Source organism: Mus musculus, chromosome 1 (assembly GCF_000001635.26).
Source record: "Mus musculus strain C57BL/6J chromosome 1, GRCm38.p6 C57BL/6J".
NCBI lineage: Eukaryota > Metazoa > Chordata > Mammalia > Rodentia > Muridae > Mus > Mus musculus.
Window position 1 is genome coordinate 170,735,679 of NC_000067.6, and position 26,467 is coordinate 170,762,145.

At 39.7% G+C, this 26,467-nt stretch overlaps 1 protein-coding gene and 1 non-coding gene across 5 annotated transcripts in view; both read right to left on the reverse strand.

The window, feature by feature from the left end:
* The window catches only part of Atf6 (activating transcription factor 6), a 164,129-nt gene that overhangs the window by 31,222 nt on the left and 106,440 nt on the right, over nt 1-26,467 (reverse strand). For all 4 annotated transcript variants that reach the window (NM_001081304.1, XM_030253420.1, XM_011238796.3 and 1 more), the window contains one exon: nt 11,428-11,512. In NM_001081304.1, the coding sequence (NP_001074773.1) occupies nt 11,428-11,512 (85 nt within the window). The remainder of the gene's footprint in view (nt 1-11,427; nt 11,513-26,467) is intronic.
* Gm23523 lies at nt 16,039-16,145 on the reverse strand. The gene has a single exon (XR_003949347.1). It is a non-coding gene; the product is annotated as a U6 spliceosomal RNA (small nuclear RNA).

The following is a 26,467-nucleotide window of genomic DNA, read 5'->3' on the forward strand; positions in this document are numbered from 1 at the left end:
ACTCTCTTCAACAACCAAAGAATGTAGACTTGTATTCATGATAGAAGCATTTCTCAAGAGCAAGTCTCCAAGGAAGAGACAATAAAATGGATAAGACAATATGCAAAGAGCTGAATAGATCCTTTTAAATTCAATACTTATCAGAAAATGTGGCTTTAGAGATTCCTTCCCACCTTCTGCTTGTAGCATGTGTTCTGGAGACATAGTATACATCATCCTGACTTGCTTTGGGGTCAGATAATTATCAATTTACATGCTCTTCACCATCTAAACGCCATGTTATAGCTTGCATCTACAAGGTCTCCAAGACCATTTGTTGAAGGTTTCCTCTTTAGCTGACGGTACTATTAGAGGTCCTTGAAATCTTTAGGGGTAAGCTAATGGGAGGAAGTGATGTTATTTGTCCTTGAAAGAGATATTTGGAACTCAGTGTCTTCCCTGCCACCTGGCTGCCATGCAGTGAGCATCTTCCTTCATCCCATGCAGTGAGCATCTTCCTTCACAACTGCCCCCCCCCCATGACATAATGCTTTACAACAGGCCAAGACCTGAAATCATGAGCTAGAATAAACATTTTCTCCTTTTGGGTTGATCATCTCAGGAATTTTGTCACAGCAAGAGGAAGATGACTAGCACACTCTATCTGTGTCATCTTTTCCACAGTCTACAGATCAATCCTCTTCAAACATCATATTTCTTGCATTTATTGGTCCTTGCTATACTGTGACAGGTGGCAATAGAATGCCACTTTATAGTAGAGACGGTAAAGAGGAAATTAAAGAAGTGAAGGAATGAGGCATGTGGCGGATAAAACGGTTCCAGGAAGGTAAAGAAGCTGTGGAATGAGTGAGGAGCTGAGGTGAGAACAGCAAGAGGAGGTATGCGCTCCAATGGAATGCTGAGCTGATAGGAAACACAACTGAGAACCAGACAGGGGTAAGAGGAACTAGGAGAGGGCAAGGGGAGGAGCACGGACTTCAATTTTTAAAGGAATATATCAGGACTTGAGAAACTACTTCAATAAGCCCCTCTGAAGAAACGGATTGCTCAAGTTCATTCAGGGTCACTCAATTCGTTACCAAGAGCTGAAGGTTATAGTATGCTTTAAGGAGAGCAGTGCCTTTACATGTTGCACTTGTTTTATTTAAAATAACATTTATTGCTGAGGCTACAGCTCACCTAGGAAAGCCTAGCATGTGTGAGACCCTAGGTAAAATCCCTTGTCTCCCTCTACTCTGGTAATAATTGTCCATCACTAAAATTACACCTAAAGCCTTTCCTTCCAGTGATTCATATTCATATATATATCCATCCATCCATCCATCCATCCATCCATCCATCCATCCATCCATCCATCCATCCATCTATCCATCTATCCATCTATCTATCTATCTATCTATCTATCTATCTATCTATCTATCTATCTATCTATCTATCTATCATCTATCTATCTATCTATCTATCTATCTATCTATCTATCTATCTATCTACCTGTCTGTCTATCTATCTATCTATCTATCTATCTATCTATCTATCTATCTATCTATCTATCTATCTATCTATCTATCTATCTGAATGAGCAGGCTGGCCACAAATTCATAGAGACCTACCCACCTCTGCCCCTGAGTGCTGGGATTAATGGTGTGTGCCACAATGCTTGGAGATATCATATAATTTTTATGTTATCTCTTAATAGGTTGGACTATCATATAGTAAGTAAATATTCAGAATTATGATACCTTTAAAAGCTATCACCAGACCTGCTCATAAAACAGATTTACAGAAGATTAGATTGTCATTACTTTGCATGACACAATTAAGCACAGTTGAGGCAAATAATGAAGGATCTTACAACTTCTAGAATCTATATAATTAGAACATGTTCCCTGAGCAGTCTGCATCCACCTGTCACTGAATCAATTGAAGGAAATCAGGACAAGAGCCCTCCAATGGATCCAGGATAGCACAACAACTAATATCCTTATTTGAAATGTGAAGAATCTTCTATTTCATGTAGAAACAAAGTAACTTTTGAAAGAAACATTAGAATTCTTTATCATAAAGGGAATCCTTGAGCATTAAGTAGGGTTTGGTGCAGCTTACAGTCTGAGAAACAAATTACTGGGACTTGAAAATGAAAAAGGCCCTCACAAAGAGTGAGATCAAACCATACAGTGTGGGGAAATACAACTCTAAAAACAAAATCAACTAACCCAACAAGACGACAACAACAGCAACAACAACAACAAACTAAACAGGAGGTAGAGATCTGACGATCCTTTGAATCATAGACCAGAAGGCAGAAGTGCTTGGGTGTTCGTGTGCCATTCCTTGGATGTTTTCCCCCTTATCTCTCACTGACCTGGAGCTCACTAAATAGACTCAACTGGCCAGCCAGCCAATCTCAGGGACCTGCCTGTTTCAGCCTCTCCAGTACTTGGATTATAAACACATGCCAGTACACCAGGCATTCTTATTTGGGCCCTGGGGACTGAACTTTTTCATTTTTTTATTTGTATTTACTAACTGAGCTATGTCCCCAGCCCAATTTATGTGCCCACAAAACACAAAATCAACATATGTTGAAAATAATTTCAGTAGCCTATCATGTACAAGTTACACTATTTAGGTACCAATAGGGGAATTTAGAAATGACTTACCTTATTTTAGCAGTTGGGATGCTGAGGCAGGGGGACCACAAGCTTGAGGTCTGCTTGTACTACATCACAATACCCTTCCTCAAACCACGAAAGAAAACAGAAACAGCAACAAGATTATTGACTTCAGCTTGCTCACTCTATAGATCCAGGCACTAACTGAACTACTTGCTCATATGTCACATACCTGGTTTAAGGGCTCACCAGGGTGAGAACTAAAGGCCTTTTGCATTTGAGTTGGGTAATTTCCCTGGACATTATAAAGACTGGCCCAATCCAGACAGAGATGGTTGTGGACCTTAACATCTGAGAAGGTAATGTGTAAGCAGTGCCCAGCCGCTCACTGTGCTTCATCAATGGTGCATAAAACCGCTTTTCTTTTTTGGTGATAATAAACTAAACTCATTGCATTTCTCCCTTCAGTAATCTATCTGGCTGTTCATCTTTAACCTTCTCAGATGATTCAAAATGCTGTTAATAGAGGAGTTTAGAGCCACTGGCATCCCTTCCTAAGAGTAGAGAGCATCCCACCTTGTAAAGCAGAGCCTGGGTCTCACTATCTTAGTGTGTAGTGCAGACACTGTAGGACACTCAGATCTGCACTACAGTGAGTGTAGACACGAGTGGGGCAGATGCTTTATGTCCCAGATGCTCTTGTGTGTCGTCCCCCTCACCCCCATCCCTTTCTGGCTGTCATACTATACAGCCCAGGCTGGCCTTGAGCATGAAACATCTTGTCTTAGCCTGCTGAGTCCTGGGATGCAGGTAAGAGTTCCCACCTTCTGGCCCTTTCATGGGATTAAAACGTCTCTGCCAATCAGATGCACCAGCTTTAGACCACAAAGGAGCAAGGTGATAAAATCTCTTTGGAGTTATGGAAGCCCTGGAAGTAGTGTAGGAGCCAGCTCTAACTACTGCTGGAAGCAGGGTTCAGCATCAGTGAAACCAGTGGGGTACACTAGCATCCATATGGCTTTCTTCTTTTTGAACTTCCAAGTCAGACTCTTTGGTCAGAAACCCCACATACAGTTTCTCTCACTGGGAGCCAAGAGACTATGGTAGCTCAAAGACCACAGCTATGGCTAAGTGGATACATGAACATTATCCCCTTGTCTTCCAATATACAGAATATTCTTCTGTACCATATATGAGTTGATGTAGATCTTGGGAGATATATATATACATACACACACATATACATACATATATATATACACATACACACACACACGCACACACATATAGTTTTCATCTTGGTATCTCTTAGCTACTAACACAATGATGAAAACTTCAGTAATGTGATTTGAGCCAACTGTCTACAAAGGCACCCACAGATTAACTGTATGCAGGAGCTAACCCAACTGTTAGAAGAGGAGGAAAAAAGGCAACATTAACGGTCCTTAGAATGGGTGGCTAAGAGGAGATTTATCTGTTTCAATTCTTTCAATGGTTCCTATCAGCTATCACAGACTTAGTGTGAACCAGTTTCCCTGGGAAAATAAATGGTCACACACAAAGTAATGTAGACAAAAATGTGAGCAGACAGACTCTTTCTCTACTAAATGTCACATTGTATTTGAATACAGAGCTGGTTTATTGTTCTGGGACAGGCTGGTTTATGGAAGGGGCTGGTGGTTACTTTTGGAAAGTGTTTTCTAAAAGGGGGTTTTGTATGTTTAAATGCCAAGGAACAGTAAGCAAACTCTGAAATTGATGTCTTCTAAATTTGGATGGAATGAATTTATACAAAAGTCTTTAATTAGATAAAATCCCAGGAAAGCTGTACTTTATGGTCCTCGTGTTTCTTCATACTTTAATACGCAGTGAAAACAGCTGGCTTATCATTAAACACGCAAGAAGCTAGTCTGCGAGCAAGTCTTACTAGGAACAGAAATGCTTCCTCTTTGTTCTCATCATGGAGGATGAGGTCAGCAACACAGTATCTGCTACTCCGCAATTATAACAGCAAATTAACATTGACAAATTTACAGTCTTCACTCACTCACACATTGTTCTTAAGAGAGGCTCGGTCTACAGAATACTGCTTGCAATGGACCATGAAGTCCAGTTATGGTCATTTGAACCTTCTTAGTTATCTTAATAGTTAAGTATGGCTAATACCTACCTTGTAATAGTCTCTGTGAGGACCAACAGATGCAGAAATATATTTAATGCACATAGTGGGTGCTTAAAAGGGGAGATTTAAACCTGAATTTAAAACCCTAATCTATTGATGCTTCATGACAGCGTCAACACTGATCCTCATTGTAGTTTAGGTACCAAGGGTCTGGGCCTTCAGGAGAAGAATTACTATCAATGAAGGATCCATCATCAGTGGTACCCTGCATCCTACCATGTGTTCTGCCATCACCCTAGGTTTGCAGAGGTTGGAAAACAGCCCCTTACGGCTGATGAAGTCCAAGAAGAGGAAAAGGAAAGCTACTGTGGGTAGATGGTGGAGGGTCCAGTCTGGGAGTCAATGTGAGTCACTTTAGCTAGAGCCGTGATATGGATGGGGCAGACGGGGGCCTGGAAGAGAGGTATAAATGATTCTTAAAGTAAAGTTTTATGGATCTTAAGGTATTTGAATTACTTTCTGTTCATTTACTGGATTACCCTACAGTTTATGTGTCATAATATATATGACTACTTTTAACAAAAATTTAAAAGATCTTATAATCCTTTGTAATAAGGTTGAATTAACAAAATATTTTACCCCTAAACCCCCAAACTATGCAATAGATAGTCAGCAATTCTCAAAAACCAAACATTCTATTTAAAAAAATACTTTAAACCTCATGACTATTGTGAGTGATCAGCATTATCTATTCCTACCATCTGACTGCTCCAACAGTGCAGTTCATGTTTCTGATAATTCGCTCACAGTCCTTTTCATGGAGCCTTGCTCATTCTTTAAAATGAAAAAAACTGATACAAATACTTTACTGTCAAGTAAGTTGCTCCTGCTTTAAAAAAAAACCATAAAAGGCGTAGCAGTGCTATGATTTTCTTATGTACTTACTCATGTATTAAATTATCTCAGAGTCACACAGTAATCAATATCACAATGAGATGATTTTCCAACAGATGACAGAAATAGCTTCTAATATATTTATCTTTGCCCTCAGCAAACACTAAGTTGTTCTTCTGTGTGCTTTCAGTGATGTGAACAGATGGCTGTGTCACTTAGCTGCAGTGCTGTGTCCTGGGACCTGGAAGAATGTGTTCTAGTCTCAGCAATTCAAGTAGCCGGGCTGGATCCGCTCTTTACCACCCAGCATCTTTTTATGCCTCTCCTTATTTGTCTATCAGGGAGCTCTGCTAGACTATGCTTCCCAGCTCTACGACTCCTTATGATCTCCATGTGTCCTGCTTCCCAGGAAAGCTACTGACTCTGAGGCATGAATCACACTGAGCTGCAACAACAACATTACACTAAAAACAAAAGTGGAACCAAATTATTCTATTTTATGGCATCAAACTAAGCAATAATTGCAAAGGAATTTAACATTTATAGTGGGGATTTAATTTGGTTTTTAGTGAAGCAAATGCTTTATTTATTTGTTCTAGGCAAGAAGAAGCTGGAAGAAATGACTAATAGAATAGTTTTTATGTGACTTATTCTGTCCTTTTTATCTCCATAATCCATCAGAGTATTTCTGACTTGACAAGCGTGGCTGGTCTAGGTAACCATAAACATGCAGGAGGAATGGCGGTGTGTGAGGTTGGAGGGGAACCTTTCTCATTCTCATGGATCAGTTGCTTTGAGGGAAGTGATGCCATAAGCAGCCCCAGGGGAGACCAACAGCCATGTAGGTGAATTTGGAGGCACATCATTTAGACCCAGGGACATCTCTGGATCCAGACAGCATCTGAACTGGAAGCTCAAGAGATACCTGGAGCTAGAACCAGGCTGCTAAGCTCCCTGACCCTCAGGCACAGGGTGGATAAGATCTCTTCTTTTAAACCAGTAGGTTTAGGGGCAACTTGTGAATTAGGAAATAGATAACTCATATGTATAAAAATTGTTTTTGCTGAGATGAATTATCATCTTTTTTGTTTCTTTTTTGCCTAGAGGATAACTCCCCAATTGTAGTCTCTGTAAAAGCACCATCCTTTACAATCTTTTATACTGTTGTTAGGGAAATCTTTTCTAAGTATTACTAAGTATGCTCTTTGACAGCTTCAAACACGTATATAACACAATCTGATTATTCTCTTCCCTCCCCAACTTCCTCCTAACAATACCATCAATACCTCAACAGGTTCTTTCCCAGATTCAAGACTTTCAGTTCTCTTTTTGACCCATTTAGTTTAATCAAGGACATCTGTGTGAACACTGGATTGGAACGATCCATTAGAACCTTATAGGATCACTAGTGGGTAGACAACTGAGGAAATGCCCTCTCCCTGAGTCTATCAGTGGCAAATAGTTTAGCAGGAAGGTGTAGGGAACCCCTGAGCCCCTCCTCAATTCATTTTTGTGTAGACACAATGCAGGCACCACAGCTGCTGCAGCAAGGTTATGGCTGCCAAGGCTGAGTGCATCCTGCCCGGAGGATGCAGTCTGCAGCCCTTCTCCCTGTCAGTCTGCCTCTGCATCTTTTCCAGCCCCTCCTCTTTAATGTTCCCTGTACACCTCATGCATCCGTGAGCCTTAGGGATATCTTCTACACACACTGGTTTTGCTTCCTCCCTGTTCAAAGTCTTAGTAGCTCCTCAAATTCACAGGATTAATCAAACTCCATAATATCTCATACAAGGCCTTGATGAACTGGCTTCTGCAGGCAATGCTTGGTTTACATTAGGCTTATTTCAGTCTTCCAAAAGGGCTGAAGTAGACAGATTCACGCTGTCCTCAGACCAAACTACTACGCCTTCTCCAACAAGATGGATGGCACTTTTTGGTCTGGGAGCCTAATAAATCTCTCTTCCCTTAGGCTGCATCTGTCAAGTATTTGGTGTCAGACACAAGAATAGTAACTAATACAGCATCTACTTAAGCCCCTTTTATGTATTTGACAGTTATTTTTGTAAGGCACTAGGAATAACAAAGACATATAAGTAAGGTTCTTTCTAAAACAATTACATTTCTTACATTTCTTTATTTTGTGTGTGCCTGGGCCACAGCATACACGTGAGGTCAGAGGACAACTTGTAGGAGCTGGTGCTCCCCTTCTAACCATGTGAGTTTAAGGGATTACTTTGGTGGTAAGTGCCTTTAGCTGAGGAGCCATCTTGCTGGCCCCAGATAAGGTTCTTAACATAAAATTTAGCAGAGAAATCAGACAAATGAACTATTGGTTGATTACAAGTGAGATGAATGTTACAAAATTGAAAGAGTTCATTATTCTGGCATATCAAGGCTAAGTTACACTGCGGACATGAATAGTTATTAACTAGGGGATTACACTGCAGTTACACTGCGGACATGAATAGTTATTAACTAGGGGATTTAATGGAAAAAAGGAATCAGGATAAAAAAAATCAGTCTAAATTTCAGCCCCAAGTTGTTGCTGTTGTCGTCGCCATCATCATCACCACTAACAACAAAAACAGCAAAGAAGAAAAGGAAGAGGGGATGGAGATGGCTCAGCAGTGACACACATGAAAACTTAGTAGACTGTATTTGACAGAAAACAAAATCATAATTAAATGGAAAAATCACATTGGCTTCACCAATAGACATAAACCACATAGAAGTTGGGCAGGAAGCACATGTCTTAAATCCCAGCACTTGGGAGGCAAAATTAGATAGATCTTTGTGAGTTCAAGGCTAGCTTGGTCTACTGAGTGAGTTCCAGGACTCTCTGTGTAGCCAAGGCTACACAGAGAAACCATGTCTCAAAAAACTAAGTAAATAAATAAATAAATAAATGAAAAAAAGAGAAATATACCACATAGAATCTGAAGATACTTCTATTTATTCTCATCGTTCATCAGCTTTCTCAAGAGATATGACAAGACTGAATCTATTCTACAGAGAATGACCAGAACTGGAAGCAAGTAACAAGACCAAAGAAAAATGGCTGCTAGCAAGGTATAATGGTGCATGTCTTTGATCCCAGCACTTCGGAAGGCAGAGGTAAGCAGTTCTGAGTTCAAGGTCATTCTGGTCTTCATAGCAAATTCCAGGACAGCCAGGACTAGCAGAGAGAGAGATTTAGTCTCAAAAAAAGAAAAGGAAAGAAAAATGGCTTCTGAGGCAGGCCTGGTGACATGACAAAAAGAAAGAACAGACCTCTAAAAACTAGGTCTTGGAATGTAGCGATTCATAGGGTATGCAATGTGCAAACAGCTGAAGATTATCATGCAGAAGAAAGATTATATTCATCTATAACACCATGGATTAAGGAAGAGACAGAAAAGGAAGAATTTACAATTGTCAAAGCTATTTAAAGCAGGCAGATTGTCCCTGGAAGTAATTATATCTCAACTGGTTGGCCACTGAACAAAATGTTTCAGAGGGGATCCAAACCCTGAAAGGGAATTAGCACAGATGGCTATACACTAAGGCCTTGTCCATCCTGATAGTCTATGGCTTGAATCCATGGACATTGGTCTTTCTTTGCCCTAGTCTATACTTCCATAATGAGAAGTGGATCAGATTTCTCATACAGTTCTCTCCTCTATAGTAAGAAGGGTGGAAGAACATGGTGGGTGTTAGGTATCTTTCAAGGGATTGTTACCATGGCCTTGCTACCAATTCCTTCCTCGGCCACAAACTACTTTACAGTTTACATTTGTCTCATTATTTAGTCTAACTCTGGTATTTAAAACATGTTTGCTTCTGTAAAACTTTAATAAATATAGAGGCAAGTAATCTTTGAGTATTTCAGAGTCCAAAGGCTACTCTTCCTTCTCCCAAGTCTACACACACACATACACACACACACACACACACACATACACACACCTAAGTATATATTTAGTTAAGATTTTATATAAAGCCGGGCGGTGGTGGTGCACACCTTTAATCCCAGAACTTGGGAGGGAGAGGCAGGCGGATTTCTGAGTTCGAGGCCAGCCTGGTCTACAGAGTGAGTTCCAGGACAGCCAGGGCTATACAGAGAAACCCTGTCTCGAAAAACCGAAAGATTTTATATAAAAACTCTAAAAATATAGATCTTTGAAGACTCTGTAACTCTTACTATAAAAGTGGAAAATTATGTCCTAATGTGGACAAAAATTCGGTATGTACATCTTTGAAAAGATGCTGGCTTATCATATCTCTGTATCCAGATGTCTTAAATAACAAAGAATTAACATGCAAGTGCCGACAGAACTACGCAATGCTCCACAGAAAGTTATGATCCCTAGTGCTTCCAGTTGGTCCTACATCAGAGAGTCCACAGAGGAGCTGGAGCCATGCTTATTGAACAGCTTTGAAATACAGGAGTCTGAGGTTCTATGAAATGGTTCAATATTCTGACAAAGTGCACGGATCTTAACTTTCCAGTATCATGATAGGCCCACTCTGATGTGCATAAAATGAAGTATTCAGATTTTTTAAAGTTAGGACAATTTATAAAAAAAGTTGGCTTAAGTAGATGCTGACCTCTAGTTTTTATTTGTTGAAAGCTAAACCATCTGTTTGAGTAAAAACAGATTTTTTGCCACACAGCAGGAAGAGTGAACGAGATCTTCCTGAAAGAAAAAGAGACTCTGAAGGTCAGTTAGAACAGTGGGTTCTGCAACCAGCTCCTTGTATCAAGGAAGGATCAAAATCCTACAAGACCCAATGCAAGCCGCTCTAGTCTAAACCCCGCAGTCTTCTGAAGGCTCATACAGACTAAACAATCAGTAACCGAGGCAAACTATCCATAGAAGACATTCTTCCTATGCAACGGCCAACCAGTCATCAAAGCCATAGTCACTCTTGGCAAGCGACGTCCCATCCAGTGCATAGAGGCGTTCTGTCCAACACTGCTTCATCCATTTAGAAACATAGATTTATTTTTAGAGTTACTTTGTAGAAGAACTTTCCAGAAAGGCTGTGCTAATTGGTGAAGCCATGGTGTGAGAATTCAAAGTGGTATGCAGATGCAGAATTCAAAGTGGGTACACTAATGATGTAAGAAGAAAGCGGGAAATAAGGGCAGCTAGAGGAAATGAAAGAGGCAGGGTAGGGCTACAAGAGAGCCGCTTTATGAAAACATAACATGGGAAATCCACAGCTTGGAAAGAAGCACATTTGAAACTTAAATAATGTGGTATTCTTCAGGAAGAGAGGGGAGAAGGAGACCGATCAGTATGAACAATACAGCGCATAAATTCTCCTTCATCAAACAGTAGTATGGCTATCTCATGAGAATCTTTAGAGCTATGCATGTAGAGACAAGAGGACAACTCGGATAAGTAGGTTCTCTCCTTCCCACCGCCTGCTGTTCTCTGCCCTCTGACAGATAAACTTTCTTTCTACCCACAGTGTGGTCTAGGTCGGTGGAATCTCTGTGCCCTCACTTACAACTACCTCCTTTCATTCCAGCTCCAGAGGGCCCAATACCCTCTTCTGGCCTGTTTAAACCTCTCCTAATACATATAAATTTTAAAAATAATAATAAAGATAAATCTTAAGAAGTGTGATAAGTAGCTTAAAATGAGAATAATGAAATTTAAATTAATATTTTTATAAAATAGTGAGAAACATTTCCAAAATAATATATGTTTGAATTTGTCTGAGTGACTGTCTTGAATGCCCTCTCATTAACCAAGAGAATATTGGTTAAGCAAAGGACTCTTGGGTTAACAAATCAAAATTTTAACTTACCATTTATGTTTATTGCTGGTAATACAATTGACATTTTTGGTCTTGTGGTCTTGTTGTGGGTGGTAGCTGGTAATAGCAGATGATCCTACAATTAAAAAAGAACAGTGTTTTAAACATCATGATGACTGGTTTACTCTAGGAACACTCCAGATTTATGCTTTTTACTCAGGTCATGAAGATTAATTTTTTTAATATAAACTTGGCTTAGAAGAAATAAATTACAAATTATCTTAATGCAATACATATTTTTCAGAGGTGGGGCTGCCACTGTCAGACACACTGTGGCAGTTTTCTAATACTCCGAGATTTTGGTAACAATATATGATTAGGGTCATGCCCCTACATAGGTGTGTGATCTGGATAAGACTGCATCCTCTGTCCAGGTATCAGTTTCCAACCCTATAGAATGATGGGAGCTGAGGTATATTATGTTACAAGACACCAACGTGGCTTCCAGTCATTTTCAAACTGTAAAAGACAGAATCTTTTGTCCTCCAAAATGTAAAAGGCTAACTTGGGTCCAGAGCTCTGGGGCCCTGCCTGCTTTGTGCTTTCCTTTAAGGTGAAATGCTGCACTATTAGAGACTCTCTGTGACAAAAGCACACTAAAATGTGTGTGGGCTGAAGTGGTAGTGCAAACTGCTGTGCAAATGAAGACCTAAGTTCAATACCAGAATTCGTCTATGTAAAGCCAGGTATGGGGGGTGTGCTGGAGTCCCGGCACCAGGGAGGTGAGATACAAGATGTCCTTGACTCAGTGGCTCACCAGCCTAGCGTAACTGGAGGGCTCCAGGCCACGAGAAACCTTGTCCCCGGAACAATGCCTGAGACTAGCCTCTGACCTTTGCACACAATGCATACACCCACAAGCACATCTGCACATACACACACCCACAAAAAGCACACAGTTAAAGTAGAGAATTTAAAGAACTCTGTTTTCTACATTTCTACAACATGACAGACAGCTTTTGATTACCTGTAAGTGATTCAAAGTATCTGGGCTGCCAGGTCTCCAGCCACACAGCTGCTCAAAGTAAGAACAAGCCAAGGAGAGGCTGGCCGCAGAACAGTGGGGAGGTCAAGAGTTTTGGAAAATATAGATACATTTGTAGATGGTCATAAAAGACTTATGACTTTGATATTAACTAGTACTGCTAACAACTCTCCCTAACAAACACATACAATTACCACAGGGGTAAGGGCTCTGACAGGATTGCTCCTTACAGGAGCATGTTAGGCTGAGGTAGACAGAACCCAAGTTGAACGAACCTACTTGGTGTTGCTTTTTGTTGTTCCTATAGTCACTGTCATTCATTCAACAAACTTGCCCTATGCATGAACTCCTCAAATGTCAGATCCGATGTAGCTGATAAATGAAGTTATCAGCAAAGCAAAGGAAAAACCTAGACCACGAATGCCAAGCTGTGGACACAACCAGAACTGTGTGGAGACACTTCTGGTAACTGCGGCACTTTGTGGGATTCAGAGCCATATCCCATGAGAACACACTTTCCAAGGGTGGGAAGAAGAGTGAGGGTCTGAGAGAATCCCAGCTCTGGAGAAAGAGGTTGCTTTCCTTTTCCTGTTTTGTTTAACTGCATTGTTAGACACAAAGATCACACATTTCTGAGAGCAATATAATAAATTATATCCTAGAAGAAACACAATTTGCTCATCTTCCTGTTATGAAATTTATAAATAGCTTAGTTCCTATAATTAAAATATTGTTTCATGGGTTCTAAATTGAATAACAAAGCAACCCTCAAACTGCAAGCCCAAATTAAGGTTACTGTAAAAACAAACACACTTAGATCATATTGGTGACGGGTTAGAGTCAGGCTCAGATTTAATTATGAGTTTCCTTTGGAGACCTGGATGTTTCTAAACAGGACTTTTTTCAAATGTAATGTCTCCTACATTTTGTAGCAGGAAGTAAAAAATTATGCTATTGTTTATGAAAAAGAATTATACCATACTTATACACATAATTAAAGTTAGCCTGTTTTGTCTCTCATTAGACTGTGGGATAGCCATTCCTTGTTTAAGGGTCTGCTATGTAAATAAGTTGGCCTAGAACTTGCTATGCAGTGCAGCTGGTCAGAACCCTTCTGCCTCTGCCTCCTGAGAGTTGGGCTTACAGGTGTGTGCCTGGGCTTTTTGTTTTCCCATTGCTAGGGATAGAATTTAGGGAGTCACACAAGATGGAGCCTATAACTTAAAAATGCTTATTTTACTGATCAGAACTGAAGGGATCCAAAGCTAGTATGTTACCAATATTTTATATAAAAATATTGCACATATAGTTAGGACTGTAGTTGCTTTGTTAAATAGGTACCTTACTTTCTTTGGGAAGAAATGGCTGTTAAGCCAACAATGAAATTTGAATTATTTTCTGGAGTTCATATCACTCTGATTTAGAACATTAATCCTATTAGTTATAAGAGTAGAAACCAGGAACTTCAATCAATCATCAGGTGTTTATAGACTTCTACGACTCATTACAGAAAACACTTACCCAGCATGCCCCCCTACCACATACTCAGCACTATGCTATGGGAGTGTTTTAAAGACTAGAAATTCAGATTTTTATTCTCTTGGAGGAAACAATGTGCACTGAGAGATAGATGGTGATTTGTTTCTAATATGTGCTCTTCGGTTACGATAATTTTGGATTAGAAATAGAACCTGTGATACTTAATTGGGCAGAAAGCAGACTCATCTGCAGCCAGGTGAGGCAATGAGGCCTTGGTGAAAGCACTTCTTTGATGATGGAAGGCTCGAGTTCTCCTCCTGCCAGCTAGAAAGCAGCCATGGCGTACAGCTGGAGTAGCCACAGTGGGCTCTGCGATGGAGGCTGAGCCAGAGGATTACAGAGCAATACGACAGGACAAAGGGAGCCTGGTGACGGAGGGGCCATAGTAAGATCTTGAAAAGTTAGGTGACAGAGATGACATTTTGATTTTCCTAGGTCACCACTGCATCGGATTTTCTGTCAAAATCTAGAGCTCAGTATAACAACTTGTTACAGTATCTGCTTGTGAATCAGTACTAAAGGTATTTGGTCAACAGAAATTCAATAAAGGTCGGCACCATCAGGGATAGCTTCATTAACTTTGTTTTGAGACAGAGTATCACTAAGTAGCCTTGGCTGGCCTGGAACTTACTATATAGACCAGAATGGCCTTGACCTCACAGAGACTCATCTGCCTCCCACGTGCTAAGATTAAAGGCATGCACCACTATCTCTTTCCTAATGTTAAACTGCACAGAAAAGCCACATTTATTATTCAAACATCTTGATAGGGACCCCCCTCTCATTTTATCTAAATCCATATTAATGAACTCATGGAGGAATTTTAGCCTTGGAAAAGCCAAGGTATAATTTGATGGATTTTAACAAAGTCGTTTCGCTTGTATTCCGTTAGTTAAAATAATCAACTACAACAAAAGTTGAGCTATTTAGAAATAAAAGGAAAATGCAAAAAAGGATATTGCTCTAAAAAGGAATACACCTCAACACTGCCATTCAAAGTCTCATTGCTTATTTTAAGACATTGTCACATGGGCTTCTGAAAGTGCAGTATAGGGCTGATACAGGATGTCTTCAGGGATAAATCTGTGTGGACAAACATTATAGCCAATGCTTTGTTCCTCATACGCCCATGGATTATTTAGAAAAGCATCAAAGCTCTGCACGGTGAGAACGAAGCATCAGCTTTTCCCAGTATCGGCCATAATACGTGATCCAAAACACCAGTTTTGTATACAGTTCTCCAATTCCCTCTCCCACACACCTTGTAAAAGACAATCCAAGTATGAAGACACACTACAGCATTAAAAGGCATTTCACCTTTCTAAAGAAGAGAAAGCATCAGAGACAGACTGAGCAAAAGTATAAGGCATGTTCCTTAGCTGGAATTCAGACAATACCTTACAATAAAATTAAGACCCAACTAGAGTTAACAAATGTTGGTTCTACATATCCACAGAGTTCACACAAACTTATTAAACCACTTGCTAATTAGAGTTTCTAATTGCTGACTTGGGAGTGTAACTGTATTCAGTATTATATAAAACTGATAACTAAGTAAAACCACACAACTTGATCAAAGTAAGGAGATTAGCTTTATTTTTCTTACTGCAAAGCTATAAGTGACACAAAACACAGTAAGTTTGTACCACATTGTTTAACAATCTGTAAGTTCTTATTATAACTGAAAGTAATTAAAAATGGTAACTAGAAATTATGGCATATGGATTGTGAGTATGATTTATGGGATTCTGAACAGAAGACTTAGTCTTTTTTTTTTCCACTTCTTTTTTAATTAGATATTCTCTTCGTTTACTTTTCAAATGTTATCCCCAAAGTCCCCTATGCCCCTATACCCTCCCCCTCCCCTGCTCCCCAACCCACCCACTCCCGCTTCCTGGCTCTGGCATTCTCTTGTATTGGGGCATATGATCTTCGCAAGACCAAGGGCCTCTCCTCTCATTGATGGCCAACTAGGTCATTCTCTGCTACATATGCAGCTAGAGACACAGTTCTGGGGGAGTACTGGTTAGTTCATATTATTGATCCTTCTATAGGGTTGCCGACCCCTTTAGCTCCTTAAAAATATGGAACAATTCACGAATTTGTGTGTCATCCTTGCGCAGGGGCCATGCTAATATTCTCTGTATCGTTCCAATTTTAGTATATGTGCTGCCAAAGTGAGCACCAGACTTAGTCTTAAAAACAAAGCCCTGATGTTTACATCAAAAGCTGGCAAGTGAAATAATTATTAATAATTGGATGAAACACACAGTGTTCAAGTCTCCTCTTAGCCAGTTCATGTCATACTAGATGAAACAGCTTCTCCTATATGAGGAAACTCCGGCTCAGTGTGGGCGTCTGTCTGTGATAGGAAGGAATACCTAGAATAGCTACTCCCGATGAATGAGAATTCTCAGTCAGCAAAGGCTTCAAGTACAGCACCAAGCAGCTCTCCTGCATTGGGATGACCCGCTGGGAACCAGAGGTTTGCGTATCAGGCCAACACTGACAACAACGACCTCTTAACATTTCATACGTGGCCTATATCCACTGAATTCCTGAGATGGCTTGTTTTTCAAATATGGAAACCAGATTGAAAACAAAACAAACAAACAAACAAAAAACCAACCAACATCCATCCTTATTCTAAAACCAGCTCTGTGTTTTCTCTAACTTCCATCTCCGGACGCTTTAGTTTTCTACTGTCACAATATATCTCTTCCTCTGCCCAACTATCTTTCAAGCTGCCAAATCTCAAAAATGAATGAGCCAGAGCAGCAGTCAGGAGTGGGCATGTCAAAGTTACTGCTTAAATCCACAACATTTGCAACTAATACTGTTTTCCTGTAGTTACATAAACTGTTGATTAGAAACCCGAAGTGTCTACTCACTGAAGAAATAATTAGGAAATTTGAATTCATCAAAATATATAAACACACATAATAAAATACCATGAAAACAAAAATTGCAAGAAAAAAATTAGAGGTAGTAAAATTAAGTGGAATGTCGTCATGCAAAGCCTATTAAATAACGTAGAGCTGCTCACCATAATAAAAACATAAGCAAATACATTCATTACTCATCCCCCAAATAGACACAGTCAGTAGAAATAGCTAAAATGAATGTGGTATTTGTGCCACTAATGTATGCAATAAAACTACAGACCAAACAACAGGAAAAATTAAAAAAATAAATCTGCACCACTAATATGTATCAGGGAGACAAAGAATAAATCAAAACCATTAGTGTACAACAGATGGCCCAAGAAGGAGCCAACATTTCTATTCTGACAAGAGCAAAAATTTGACATGTAATGCAATCTTGACAATTCTGGCAAGGTCACCATGAAAAATGAGTTTGAAATTCCAATAAGGTCAAACAAGTTTGCCTTGGAATATGATTCTTATATCAGACTCTGTAGAAAGCTCCCCAAATGTCATGTGGCTGTGCAGGCAACATGGCAGTATGGGTACAGAGCACAAGGAAGCAATAGTCCAGCTAGCTGACCTTCCCACCCTCCCTCTCTTATTCCCATCTTTGTTGGCTCCAGGAATCAAACCCAAGGCTTATAAATGTTAAGTCTACCACTGTGTGACAACCCAGTTCTACCTGAACTTTCATACCAGTGATTCTCAGTTTCTAGAAGGAGAGAGAGAGAGAGAGAGAGAGAGAGATGATTCGTGTAAATTGTCAGCTTGACAAAAACTAAAATCATCTAGGAAATGGGTGCTCTAAACATATTCATAATGTAGTCAGGTATCTAAACATACCTGACTACATTAATTGAAATGAGAACACAGCCGACTGTGGGTGGCACTATCCCCTAGGCAGAGGATCCTAGTTCATAGAAGAGTAGAGAAAACAAGCTAAGCACTAATGTACATGCATGTATTGCTCTCCTCTAGTTGTGAACATATCAGCAAGCAAACTAAAAACTCAGAGAAGAAAATTACTAATGGCCAAGCTTGCCTGCAAGGCACGAGCCTGTTAGGCTTTAAAATAAATAGGATGTAAAGTGCCACACATGGTTCTGTTGAGAAAAAGAAAAACACTGGGGACAGGGAAAGATGACACCTAGATGACACGTAAGCCTTTATAACCCCTCCCCGATTACTCAGATAATGAGAAAGGCAGGAAGGACCATGAACTCAGGGTTATAAAGATTGTTCTTTGCTCCAGTCAGCTCACCTGCCATTTGGGGCTGATGCCTGACTGCAAAATCATAAAATAAAAGCCTCGTTTCCACGAGTCTACAGTGCTCTTACTATGAAGTGAGGACCTTTGTTTCTCATATTATATATAAGAGAAGATGTGATACTTGCTCTTCTAAGTCTGCCTCATTTCACTTAACATGAACTCCCGTTCTAACCATTGTCCCGACAGAATGATAGTCTACTGTGTACATGTGTACCATATGTCTTCATCCTTTCATATACTGACAGACACCTATACTGGTCTTTAATTTTTCCTGTCCATTTTTAATTGGGTTGCCTTTTTATTGAATTATAAGATTTGTTTGGACACTCTGGGTGCATGCCTCTTAGGATATATTTAGTTTGCAAGTGGTTTCTACATTGGATAAACTGTCTTACAGCATTATAGATGGCATCCTTTTCTCACAACAGATTTTACTTTTGACAAAGTTCTAATTCATGTTTTCCACCCTCTAGCTTGTGCTTTGGTGTTCTAAGGCATGTTTGCTTCAGTTAGCTTTTTGAGAGTGAATTAATTATTATGCATTCCCCAACTCAGGAGTGATAGAGTCTCACGGCATCTGACATTGTTTTGCCATTAGTTTTACTTTTTAATTAATCATTAGGATGTTGTTGAAGTGTCAACTCTGTTCTCAACCCTCCAGGGTCAATTCAAACCTATTTATTTCTCTTGCCTTTCTTCCCTCTACCACCTAGGCTAAGGTAAAATGAACTGGTCAGTTTTTATGGCCCCATAATCTCCTATACATATCACTATTAAATCAATTAATACATTATACTTTGTGTTTATATGTCCATTTCTACCTTATTTACTTTTAAGATTCATTTACAGATAGAACGTGAGTGATCAGTGATTAAATAGTGAGAATATTTTGGCCAAAAACTACACAAGGAAGAGCTGACTCCCCCTCCCCCCCATTTCATTTTATATGATTTCCTTACATCCTAGACATGACTTAATAAAAACAGATTAATAATTGCTCCGGTCAGCTTGTGGCTCCCTAGTCACCATGGTAATTACTCATATCCTTAGGAAAGCTTTTGAAACCTTCACAATCTTGTTTACAACTAAATGTGGATTTAATTGTATTTCCAACAGAAACAAGTACTGCTGATCAATATTTACAGTCTGATGCAATTCACTAGGAATTAAAGGAATTTAGGACAGATGTACAAATATGGATTCTAGGTTAAAAGAAAAAGTTGGATTTTTTTTTTTTTTTTTAGTCCAGAGCCCTGGCATATAGGTAAATAATAAAATAATCAAAAATTGTCACTATTTATTTATTTATTTATTTGTTTATTTATTTATTTATTTATTTTGAGACAAGGACTTACTATGTAGCCTTAGATTGCCTGAATCTCACTATGTAGACTTGATTGTCCATAACCAGACTCATAGAGATCCACCTGCCTCTGCCTCGCCAGTGTTGGGATTGAAAAGGTGTGCACCACCAATGTCCAGTCACATCTTTTAAAAAGGAGTAAATGGACCTTCTTCTTTCCTTGTTAAAGGAAGTCTTAAGTCAACAGAACATGAAGTAGACACATTTCAAGAAGCTTATTATTTGAAAACTGAGGAAACAATTAGGTGTCCAATTAGGAAATATGGTCTTCATTAGAAACAGTAACACACAAAGGACAACTAATGACAATCAGACTAATTTGAAATCATTTGCCTTCCTCATCAGAGCTCAGATGTTTCACAGATGCCTCTGAAGAACAGGTACAAATATTTTATTTTAACATAGTGTCCCATGCGGGAAAACTTTCAAGACAGCGTGTGGAGAGTCTATGGCGGAGCTGACTGTCTCTGCTAGCCCTCCACACCGCTGCTATGAACCATCAATTAATGCTGAAGCACTAGAAGGAATGTGTTGTGAGTCCTGCACTGGAGCGCTAGTCACACACTGTGTCCCTCATCAACTAAGATTGAACAGATGGGAGTCTCTTGGAAAGGAGTTCTACAAACACAGTATTGTTCTAGGGGATTTGGGCAGGTAGCTAACTGCTCCAAGTTTTGGATCATCACTTTTAAAACAAGCTAAATCTTTTAGTGGGAATATGATCATTAGTTCACTCTTTAGACTGATCAAATGCGTGTGTTCTCTGACATTCATAGAAGTCATTAAAAGACTTCACCCACCAACAACGAACTAAAAAAATATATAAATGATGTGGAATAATAAGCAATGAGCGCATAAGAAAGTAAAAAAATTCTCAGCACAAGGGAAACAAAGAAAACAAGCCAGCATTCCATAGGAAGTCCTGCGAAGTTAAATAAATATAAAAATATGTGACACTGGGGAAGAAAATAATTTGAGTTTCTCAGAATTTATAAACCATTACACACACACACACACACACACACACACACACACACACACACACACACAGAGTCCATGGCATGAATCTCCTAAAGTTCCAAGCTCCCAGACTTGAAAAGCAAAGACAGTATCTGCATAGTGAGCTGGCTAGGGGGATACTGGTGAGCCCTGGGTTTAGTTGAGAGACCCTGCCTTAAGGAGAAGAAAAGGCACTGGCCACCTGTCATTCATGTACATCAGACACTGTAAAGATCATATATAAATATATATGTATTATATATTACATATTATATACTTATATATAATATATATGCTAACCACAGTAGAATAATAGATTAAAGATTCATTCACAAGAGTTTCCACTATTTTTGACTTGAAACCTAAAAGAATAATTATTAATATATAATAATATGTATCAATTGACTATCCCTATTTTGATTAACATGTTAGGGTTGTTCAGGCAATTCTTATTATGGTTCTGGTTTTCTTTGTTTTTGTTTTTGTTTTTGTTTTTTTGAGACAGGGTTTCTCTGTGTAGCCCTGGCTGTCCTGGAACTCACTCTGTAGACCAGGCTGGCCTAGAACTCAGAAATCTGCCTGCCTCTGCCTCCCAAGTGCTGGGATAAAAGGTGTGCGCCACCACGCCCAGCTATGGTTCTGTTGATAATACTGAAATTATTCTTTTTATTTATATGAAGTTATATCCTCACCTTTACTTATAATCATTCTTAGATCTTAATTCCTTAAATCTTCCCGCTGGGGATTAGGAAGATGACTCATTGGTTAAAGCACCATGAGGCCTTGAGTTCAGATCTGCAGAACCCATATAAATACCAGGTGGGTATTTGTGTGCCCTCTGCCTCTGTGATTCCCTGAGATGTAGCATCTGGATGTGCATCTGTAGCCTTCAAAGCAAGTAGATAAGCACAGTGTTTCCCTGTGAGTCACTGTATATCGAGAAACTTCCTCTACACCCAAATTCTCAGGGCTCGGTGTCACACAGAGTTTTCTTTAAAGTCTATTACATTTTTTTAAAAAAAATCAATAAGTACGGTGGAAATTACATGATGATTCTATGCACAGCGTCACAGCATGAAGAGACCTAAGGGATCAGCAGGCCCCACACCCAGGAGGTAAAAAGACCCAACTGGGATTTAGATCCAACTGTGCTGACCATAGTTTTACTTCATTATATGGACATCCTCCAGACCAAAAGCAATACTTTAAAAACAACTACCGAAAATGACATTAAGACCCCACATGTTTAAAGTACTCTTCCCTCGTGTGGGCATTTGATTTAACTACTAGCACTGGGCTCTGCCCACCACGTGGGTAGATTCTGGGATTTCTCTTGATAAAAGAAAATCACACCCAGCAATAATAAGAAAACATAGCTTTTCTTTATTATTACCATCTATCAAATTTTACTTATATTTAATGCAAAATTTCTGCTTCCTTTTTTGTGTCAACAAGATACACCATTCTTTACAGAACTTTACACAATGTACTATTCAGATGCTAAATGGAATGGAGAAACAACATACACACACACACGCGCACATACACAGCTTAGAGTTCAGCATAGAGTACAGTAACATTAGGGTTTGTTTGTTGGTTTTTTTTTTTTTTAAGCATTTCTCTGTATGGCCCTCACGACTGACTTGCTGTAGTCAGGCAGGCTTCAGACTCTCAGTCTTTCTGCCTTGGCTTACCCAGTACTGGGAGTACAGGTCATGTCCAGCCAAAGAGATATTTTTTAATAAGCTATAGTAATTTATTGTGCTAGTCAAAATATCTGGCTTCATTTCTCTCCAGTATTCTTAATCTTTGATCTAAAACTATAAGCAGAAATTACATTCATAAGTAAGCACTTTATTCTTCCTAATCCATAAACTAATGTAAACTTATGAGATGGCCATTTAAATGTAAAAGATTATGTTCTTTTTGTTTTGTTTTGTTTTTGTTTTTCGAGACAGGGTTTCTCTGTATAGCCCTGGTTGTCCTGGAACTCACTTTGTAGACCAGGCTGGCCTCGAACTGAGAAATCCGCCTGCCTCTGCCTGATTAAAGGCATGCGCCACCATGCCCGGCTAAGATTATGTTCATTTACTTGCTTATTAAAAATATTAACTGCCAGCTCAACATGCTGGCAAAAATGGCTAAAGGGCCTCTTCCCATATAACCTGGGAGCAATCTTACAGTCTGTTGAGTTTCTTCAGTTCCACATGGTGCCCCTAAAGGAAGTACTGGAGGAAGCTGTGGAATACCCACATCCAGTAACTCTGTCCTTGGATCTGCTAGGTAAACAGCAGAGAAAAAGTTCCCTACTACATGGGTGGAGAAATGAGATAGTAGATGCCATGCTCACATTACCCTATTTAGCTGTTTAAAGTTTATGAAATATTTCTCAACCAGAATGCTTTATCTTTACATTTATTAGCAAATTAAGACTATTTTAAAGATTTCTTTATATATTTAACAAGCTACCTTTTCATATTTAAGAAACTATTTAGCTTTTTACATACAGAAAACCGGAGAAACAAATGAAGCATTGTGTAGCTGACCACAGATAAGCAGCCAGAGCTCCTTACTCTGATATATTACACTCATTCTCCCCTAACTCTTGGCTAGAAAAACAGTGGAGAATGATGGAGCCTGTGAATGGGGTGAGAGCATTGTTTTCAATGGACTTGGAGGACATGAGCACTGACGGTGCAGATGTTGGGAATAACTTGCCGCTGCTGCAGAGTGAGCCACTGACTGAAATCATGGCGACCATGAAGGAGAACTGGCTGGGCACTTTAAAGCATTCACAGTACAGTGATATAAGAAATGCTTAGTTGGAAGACAGGAAATAACACAAAACTTAATTGATTTTTAACTTTTAATCTCAACATTGCTACATATTCCTTCAGTACACTCAGCCACTCATGGATGTGTTCAGCTGTAACAGTACAGTAAGTATTACAGACAAGGAGAGAATCAACTGTCTTGGCTTTGAATCACTTTTCCTTTAGTTAAACTTAACTCAAAACACTTTCAGTGCTTCTCAGCTTTCTGATTAAGATTAAGTATGATGTGTGCATAACACTAGAATGAATAAAAAGGTGAATTAAAAACCCTCCCTTTGGGGATTGGAGAGATGGTCTAGCAGTTATTAAGAGCACTGACTGCTCTTCCAGAGGTCCTAAATTCAATTCCCAGCAACCACATGGTGGCTCACAACAATCTATAATGGAATCAGATGCCCTCTTCTGGTATGTGTCTGAAGACAGCTACACTGCACTCATGTACATAAAATAAATAATTAAGTTTTTTTTAACCCCTCTTTTCTACCAAAGTATATAAAAATAATAGAGAAGAGAGCAGTGAGTAACTCCTGACAGTGCCGCAGGGACTCAGTGGCACCTCGGGGATGTCACTGCATATTCTAAGGAGCACTTAGAAGAACCTGACCTGCCTTCAAGCACTCTCATCAACAGAGGTGCACATCTTTTGTCCAGCTAAAAACACAGTATTTCAATTTTCAAAACAAGAACTCCAATTTACCTCCTATCTTATTTCTAATGTGTATGGAACATCCCTAAACTAATGGTACAGAATACTGATACTTTAGGTTCTTGCCCAAAGTCCAAAGATACAGTATTTCTAAGACATGCTTTAGGGGCATTCTGGCCACCACTAATTTAGGCATTCTTAGTCCCAAAATGAAGCTGGTCTTTGAGAAGGCCTGGTCACAAAGTGTAGTCTCTCTCTGAATAGTTTTCATTGAAATGCACATTATGACCTTTCAGCTTAGTATTGTTAAGGGGCTCCTGAGTGTATGAACCAGTGGGTTTCTGATTCTTGTGCCTGCTCTTGGGGCTCCTTTCCTTCTGGTGGGTTGCCTTGGCCAGTTTTGATGTGATGGTTTTTGCTTCATCGTATATTTTATTTTGTCATCTTTGGTTGTTACCTCCTAGAAGCCTGTTCTTTCCTAATTAGAGACAGAGAGGGAGTAGATCTGGAGGGGAGGTGGGAAGGAACTTGGAAGAGTAGAGGGAGGAGAAACTATAATCAGGATATTTTGTATGAGAAAAATATTTTCAATAAAAGGAAAAAATGAAAAGTTGGGATATCAAATGTAATCTCTAAGCTCAATGCAATCCCCATCAGGATTCCAATGACAATTCTTCACAGAAAAAAAACTCCTAAAATTCATATGAAAGTATAAAAGAACCCAGGTGGCCAAAGCAATCCTGAGCATAAAGAACACTGGAGGGGTCGCTACACCCATTTGAGTTCCACCAGAGAGCCACAGTTACCAAGCCACCATTGTGCCATGACCTGGTGTTGCTGGAAGGAAACTGCAGCAACACTGGACAAATAAGACAAGGCTAACAGACAGAACTAGAGCATCAGTGAGTACAGACAGGCTGACATGCTGCAGTCACAGAGCCAAGTATCCTGGGCTTGTCTTAGCCTCTGCATGGCTATTTACTGCCCACCTCTGGATGTGACCTAATATCCTTGAGACTACTTGGCAAGTCCTTTTGTAACATATGAACAGATTTGGAATGGCTATTCTTGGCTGTCAACTTGACTACATCTAAAACTACCTAAAACCCAAAAATGGAGGAGCACATCTGTGAGGGATTTTTGCTTAACTGAAGTGACAAGACCCACTTCTGTTCTGAATCTTTAAGGTGGGAAGACACGCCTTTAATCTGGGCCATGTCTTTTGCTGGAAGCCTATCTAAGGCCATGAAAGAAGGAAGCTTTTGTTCTTTGCCTGGGTTTTTTGTTTTCTTGGTGTCTCTGTGTTTTGCTTGCTTTCTTTTCTTTTTTTTTTCTTTCTTTTCTCTTTTCCTTCCTTCCTTCCTTCCTTCCTTCCTTTCATGTCTAAGTACTCTGCTGCATGTACACTGGCATGCCAGAAGAGGGTATCAGATCCCTTTAGAGATGGTCATGAGCCACTATGTGGGTACTGGGAATTGAACTCAGGATCTCTGGAAGAGCAGCCAGTGCTCTTAACTGGTGAGCCATCTCTCCAGCACCATTCTTTGCCTGTTTGTTCTTGCCTCACCAGCACGTCCATTCCTTCAGTGGTATCTTCAGGACTCTATTCAGACTAAACTCAACAACTGCAGGATTCTTAAAGCTTCAGTTCATAGGCAGCCACTGTTGCATTAGCTGGACCACAGCCCGTAAGTCATTCTAATAAGTCCCCTTCTTATATAGAGAGTGGTCCATTCCATAAGTTCTCTAGGTACTCTAGAGAACCCTGACTGATACAAGACTCCACCAACCCAAAAGGCAAGAATGCTCTTAGACAGCATCTGAGACCAGCAGTAGAGCTTCCTCACTTGCTGTAACCTGCCCAACAGATGGCCTCACCAATGTACTTCAATGTGTGTTGGTTTACAATTCCTGTGTTCTACGTCTATCAACTGTTACCATGCTAAGACATGGAATTTGAGGTAACTTAAACCTGGCCCTGGATCATGGCCACTCCTATCTCGCTCCAGAATAACCTGTCCTCTTGGAGTCCTGGGCTGTGGTTTTGTATGTTGACAATGCTAGCACAGAAACAGAAGAAGGTCCAATGGGACAAAAGTCCCAGAAACAAACCCACATGGCTACAGTCACATGATTTTTGGCAGAGACACAAAAGCCACACTGCAAAAAAAAAAAAAAAAAAAAAAAAAAAAAAAAAAAGACAGATGTTTTAACAAATGCTGCTGGAAAATCTGAACAGCACATACAGGGGAATGAAGCCAGATCTTTCACTCTGTACAAAAATCAATGTGAAATGGATCAAAGATCCTAACAGAAAGCCTGAAACTCTGGAACTGCTGGAGAAAAACAGGAATGTTTCACGACACAGGTACAGGTGAGGACTTTCTGGAGAAGTACTCAACAGACCAGGAAAGAGTACCAGGACTTGACCAATAGGATTGCACAGATTAAAAATCTCCTGTATGGCA